Below are 6,000 nucleotides of genomic sequence, written 5' to 3'. Positions count from 1 at the left end.
TTTGATGCCCATTCCCCCAGCTTGGATAGATACCTATGGAACTCCTCACAATCCTTTTCAAGTTTTAGCCACCCTAAAAAATGTAGTGTCATTAGCAAACTTGGCCACTTCACTACTCCAGATCCAGACTCTACCACTTCCAAATTCCAGATCATTTATGATTAAGTTCAAAGGCTTCAGCAGGCTCATAGTGAAGATGGGGTCTTTCAGAGAGCCTGGTTTCAAGGGTTTTCTGTATCATAACCTGCACTTTGAGTTCGGCCAGAAAATAGACCAGTAGCTTGGGATGCTAACAATGGAACTACATGTTCCTCATAACAGGCCCCACTTAGGTTCCCAAACTGTGTTCCATGGAACCCTAAGGTTCCACAAAAGCCTAATAGGAGTTCTGCGAAAAATCTCAAAATCAACTTTAAAATGAATTTTAAAATGATATCACATGAGGCCAACTATTTGATTGTCGTTGGTGTCCAAGCAGCAAATAAGGAAATGCATCATGCCATTTGGTTCCTAGGACTCTATTGCATGGTGTTGGGAATAACTGAAAGAATTCATGTGGAATATTACCATATAATTGCATAATTCATTTGTTATATATTTAAAATGTTTTCTCTTTATTTCCAAACCTACTACATTATGTAAAGCATTCAGGCAATAGGAACAGATGAAAGAAGGAAGAATGTTATGGGTTTATTGCCAATTGCAGCACCCCAAAACACCCCAAAAGTAGTTGACCAGAGGAAGGCCACATAGTAAAAACACCACAGTTATACTGTCCCAGAAGGGTGGGCGGATAAGAACAAAATGAACTTTGTGTAACCCACCGTTAACATGCTAGCCTGACCTCGAATACAGTAATCAAAGGGACGGTGGAAACTGGTTCTAGCTGCCATGAAAGTTGCAAATGTGCAGCGAGTATGAACATGGCAAGGCTGTGTGAATCTTGAGCAGATAAGAAATAGACATGGGAACTGTCTGGTCCTGGCAGAAGAAAAGACTCTTTGAACCTAACAACACTGGGGGTGTGGCTACATTGATGTATTGATGCATTAGAAGTGTATTAGGTGACCTAAGTGGTTATCTAGGGTATAAAATGCATGTACCGGGGTGCAACTTTCGAGACACTGCTTTGGGTTGAATGTCTCCTTTTGTCTCCCTTTATTCTATAGTGCACTAGAGTAAAGCTGGTTTTGGCTCTAAGTCTCATCTCAGGATCCTTTTGACTTGGTCTGGGATCCACCCGGGTTTGCCCTAGTTGTTGACTGGCTGAGTTCAGTAACAGGTTCACAATGATTAGTAAAAAACAGGAACAGAGTTAGGGTTTTGCAGGGGAAAAATGTATTCAGAAAGGTTATATGATCAAGAAAGTTTGGGAACTGCTGTTCGAAACATTTTTCAAAGGCACATTACAGCAGTCCAGCCTAGGTCATTCCCTACTATCTGTACTAGCTGTATTTCACATTTGGAACTTGAAAAACACTCGGACAGCACACTCTTATGTATTTATGTACTTAATAGAGTCATATACTGCCAATCATATCGAAATTATCACCATGCAAGCATGTATAAAATTGCAGGTTAAGCTCTGGTTCAAAGCACTTCACAATGCCAGATCAGTTCTCCTGCTGACAACCCTGAAAGGTAGGTTGTTGGTAAACCCATATTGCAGATGTCAGTTGACCGTTGATAGCTTGACTAAGACCTAGCTTGACTAAGGCCAGCAGAGGTAAAATCTGAAATTCTAGCCTTACTGCTGTCCCTGGTGCCATTTTGCATGCAAAGAGACTTCTTTCCCACCGGCAATGGGGGCGCCCCCCACAGGGCAAAGATCCTCCCACTCCGCCTTCACCCCGCTTACCATAGCAACCGAGGGCCTTGGCGGCGACATGGAACCCCCGGATGATCCCATCCCACTGGGGCTGGAGAGAGGTTACCATAGCAGCCACCTTCTCCTCTTCTCGCTCATCGCCTCCATTTCTCCCGCCCTCCGTTGTCGCGGCTGCGCGTTGCCGCGGCAACCGTGGGGGCGCACAAGGATGACAAGGAGGCAGAGGGAGGGGTGGGGTGGCAGCGAGCACCGGCTACGCCCGCCCCCCTCCCGGCATACATGGCCGCCACGTGGCTGGGATGAAAACTGACGGCTCGGGAGAGGGGAGGCTGATTAAATGTCCTCTCCGATCCCAGCGCAGTGGTTAGGACCCAGGATTCCTGGTTCCGAGCCTCTTCTACACAGATTCAGACGTGTCTTTTTACCTTACCCGTACAAAGACGGGACCCAGGAGTCCTGGAATCTCCCCTTCCCATTCCACTGGGCCCTCCTCCCGAAGTTGGGATCCATCAGATCCCGTTGGTCCCGTGCGGATCTAGTGGATCACAGACGTCCACACACCTCCCCCTTTCCTCCATGTTCTCCTTTATCGAGCGGTGCCAGCAATCTGGCGTTTCTGTTCCCCAAGCCCCTCATCCCCCACAGCAGAAGCGGGCCCAGGATCCAGAAGCGAGCTCTCGTCCGCCCAAAGCAATGATAAACCTGGTTCTTTTTTAACCCTCGCTGTACCATTGCATAGGAAAGTGGAGAGAGCCCAGGAGTCCTGGCTATCAATGCCCCTTCTCCTTATTCTTTCTCCTGCACAGAGCAGGGATCATCGGAGCCCACCCAGCCCGAAAAGGACCCAGGAGCCTCACTCCTCTAATTCCTTCTACTCCTCTTCATGTCACCCCACCCCACGCCTCTCCGGCAGGTAGTCCGGATCGGACCCAGGAGTCCTGGCTCCTCCTAACCCTCCACCACTTCTCCAACAGGGCCAGGAGAACCCAGTAATCCGGCCTGGGATTGCTTCTCTTCCCGCGAACAGTATGAAAGTCTAGGCAGGGAGAGAGGAGACACCCGGGCGCCCGGCCGGCCAGCTCCGCCTCCTGTTCCCGCCATGTGACAGACTCCGTCACCGCTGCATCCCCAACGATGTAACCGACGGCCTGCACGGCTCCGTCAGAGGCAGGAAGAAGAGCGGATCCGCCCTCTCCCTCCCCTCCCTCCTCCCTCTTCTCCCCGCACCTTCACCCCGATCCACCCACCCCAGCGCATCCTGAAGCGGAGCCACCCACGCCAAGTGGAAACGCGGTCCGGAGACGTCCGTCAAGGTCCTGCGGGGGACACCCAGCCACCCACCCACGCGTGACAACCCACCCATCCATCCGAAATGAGAAAGCAGCAACTTGAAACCAGACAGGAAGAGAACTGGGACCAGTAAAGGTGGTGGTGGAGGCAGGAAGGCAGCAACAGGACCTCCCCCAACCAACTGGGAAGAAAGTGGCAATACCACAAATCGACAGCTGGAAATCAGAAAGTGGACAGGGAGCCCACCCCGGCGGCAAAGCTGGGGGTCCCCCACCCAGCCCATGGAGCCGCCCGGGACTGGCGCGGGGGGTGCCGCCATGCTCACGGGTAAGTAGTTGATGATGGAGGTAGAAAACGTGTGTGTGGGGAGGGGGGGAGGGAGAGAGACCCCGTACCCGTTTTCCAAGTCCCAGAACCTGCAGGAGGGAACGATTCTCTAACCCACACCGCATGCTCTGCAGTTGCTTCTAGAGTGAGGCAAGCTGGAAATAGATGTGCACAACAATTTGGCCCAACCATCCTGCATTCCACTCACGGCACTGAAAGTAACAACAGAGTTATTGGACCCCGGCTTTGGACTGCAGGCACTTTCAAATTCGTGTATCTCCTTCCACAGACCCGCCATCATAGCTAAGAACTCTGGGAGTGGGAAGCAGACTCATTTCAAGCAGCCTTGTGGGAAAGCAAAGAGGATCCATCCCGGTATGTGTGTGTAAGGATCCCTTTGCTAGGGGAGAGAGAGAAGCATCTGTCAGATATACTTTATCACCCTGGAATCAACTCTTACATGGAAGTGATTGCCTAGAAAAAGGGAAACTCCAGTTCCTGGGACTCTATTTATTTCCTGCAGCAGCAGTTCTACCTTGTCTTCTTCAAGTCATTCTTCTACCCACTTTACCATTTAGGGTCCCCTCTTTGAGCACAATCCAGTCTTTGGCTTCAGAGATGTTTCTAAGCCACCACCTGTCACCACCTGTTCCCCCCATCTCTGTTGATGAGCCCCCCCCCCCCATCCTAATCATGACACACACACACAAACTCACCCTGCTTCCTCTACCGCCTCCACTTTCTGCATTAACTGCTGGATTACAGTGTTTGATGGGGTTTTGTATTAAGTCCCTGAGCCAGAAAATCCTTTCTTTAGGCCAAATCCAGTGATTCCCTGGCTTGGGGTTGGGGGAGAGGGAGGAGGAAGCAGAAAGAAAAGAGTGAGTGGGTGAGTAAGTCTGCTCTTCACTCAGTCCCTGCAGCTCCTTTTCCAGATCTGGTGCAGGCCTTTCAAGTCAGAATCCACAAGCAACTGAGTATCCTTCTTGCCTCGCATCAGAATGAGAGGACCTTGCATAAGACAGTTTACTTGGGGACTAGAATTGGCTAAGAGGGCATCTCTCACTCGGATAGTTAGGGGTTGTCAGCTGAAGCAAAAGGGGAAATCACTGAAGGCTGTCCTTTAAAGATCTGGCAGAGCAAAGAGAAGCTAGGATGAGAATGGGTGACAATCCAACTGTGGTTCAGGATTCGGACCTAGAGATGTTGCCAGGTGAGAGCATGGCTCAGTGCTCTGTGACTCTGAGGATGTGCTGAGTGCATCTTGCTCAAGCTTGAGTAACTATGACCACTCTACACATCTGGGATGGAAGATTGTTTTCTAGCTCAGAGCATGTGACTTCTACCCCTATACTTCCATTTTAGAAATTAATCACTGCTTGAGGCCTATGAATAGGAAATGGATTAAAATCTAGGATTAGGTGATGCAGGTAGATGTCTTCAATTATCCCCATATATTTTCTGTTCAGCATCTGATTCTGCCCACTGATCTGTGCTGTGCCCTCTGGAAATGTAGGACAGTGTCATTCAGTTATTTTGTGATCAGCTCATCCCTCATTATATTGTGGTCCAGCACAATCTGTTACTTGCAATAATGCCTACTGGCACCCTCGAGGCAATGAGCACCAGTACTTATGAAAAGGGTTCTGACAGCAATAGGGCATTAACATCAGTGTTAACCCACTTAGGAGTTTATAGAGAAACAAGAACAGCAGCAGTTAAATGTCTCTGTCCTTTCCTCACTTGCTGCCCTTCCTTCTAGGACACCTATATGGCATCAGAACTCACCATTTCTGTGGAGCTTTGCCTTAACCCCTTAGTCATCACCCTGTACAGGAGCTAAACCTAAATATGCTAAGTATAACTGCCTTTATTTGCATCCATCCATCCCTTCCTTCCCCACCCCCTTCTACCAAAATATAGTTATGATGTTACACTGTAAAGCATGGTGTACATGGATGTCTTTTCTATCCATCCTTTTTCTTCTTGGAAGTTCTGCTGCTTATCCAGGTGGCAAATCTGATATGTTATTCCTCTGTCTTTTGGGGGGTTGGGTGGGGAGAATTTTTGTCTATAAATGCCCTGATTTAGCAAGCCTTGAGAATCACCAGTTTCCTGTGGTGTATTTAGGAAAACTGTGGGCATATGTATTCAGTTTTGCTTCAGGTCAGCTGCTGCAACAGCCTGTAGCTGATACTGAGAAGGAGCCTATCTGAACCTCTTTCAGACTGAGGGCCAAATCCCTTTTCCTAGAAGCCCTCACATTGCTGTGGTGAGAGGAACTGAAGCCAGGAGGGGGAGGGACTCAAGGGTTTTCTTTCCCCCCAGATACCAGCATATTTTAGCTTAAAGGTCTTACAGTTGATAACTTAGAGGCACTTCTAATGGCCTTTTCAAATGGGAAGCATACTGCACAAAAGCCAAACAAGAGGGGGTTGGGTAAAGGGGACAGGACCACCTTGCCCGCAGGTGTGAAGTTCTGCACCCTGGTAGTATGAGTTGCAGTGCATTTCCAGAAACATTTTATTTTTGAAGTCTTTGGTTGTGGGGTCCCG

General features: G+C 49.1%; 1 protein-coding gene across 5 annotated transcripts in view; it reads left to right on the top strand.

Moving 5' to 3' along the window:
* The first annotated feature begins 3,006 nt into the window (after window positions 1-3,006).
* The window catches only part of ELK1 (ETS transcription factor ELK1), a 71,013-nt gene continuing 68,019 nt past the window's right edge, over window positions 3,007-6,000 (top strand). For all 5 annotated transcript variants that reach the window (XM_044431196.1, XM_044431195.1, XM_044431197.1 and 2 more), the window contains exon 1: window positions 3,007-3,445. In XM_044431196.1, coding sequence (XP_044287131.1) covers window positions 3,400-3,445 — 46 coding nt within the window. In that variant the 5' untranslated portion in view covers window positions 3,007-3,399. The remainder of the gene's footprint in view (window positions 3,446-6,000) is intronic.

This window comes from Varanus komodoensis, unplaced genomic scaffold (genome assembly GCF_004798865.1).
Source record: "Varanus komodoensis strain SLA01 unplaced genomic scaffold, ASM479886v1 scaffold22, whole genome shotgun sequence".
NCBI classification, from domain to species: domain Eukaryota; kingdom Metazoa; phylum Chordata; class Lepidosauria; order Squamata; family Varanidae; genus Varanus; species Varanus komodoensis.
This window is presented reverse-complemented; position numbering and strand designations above follow the sequence as displayed.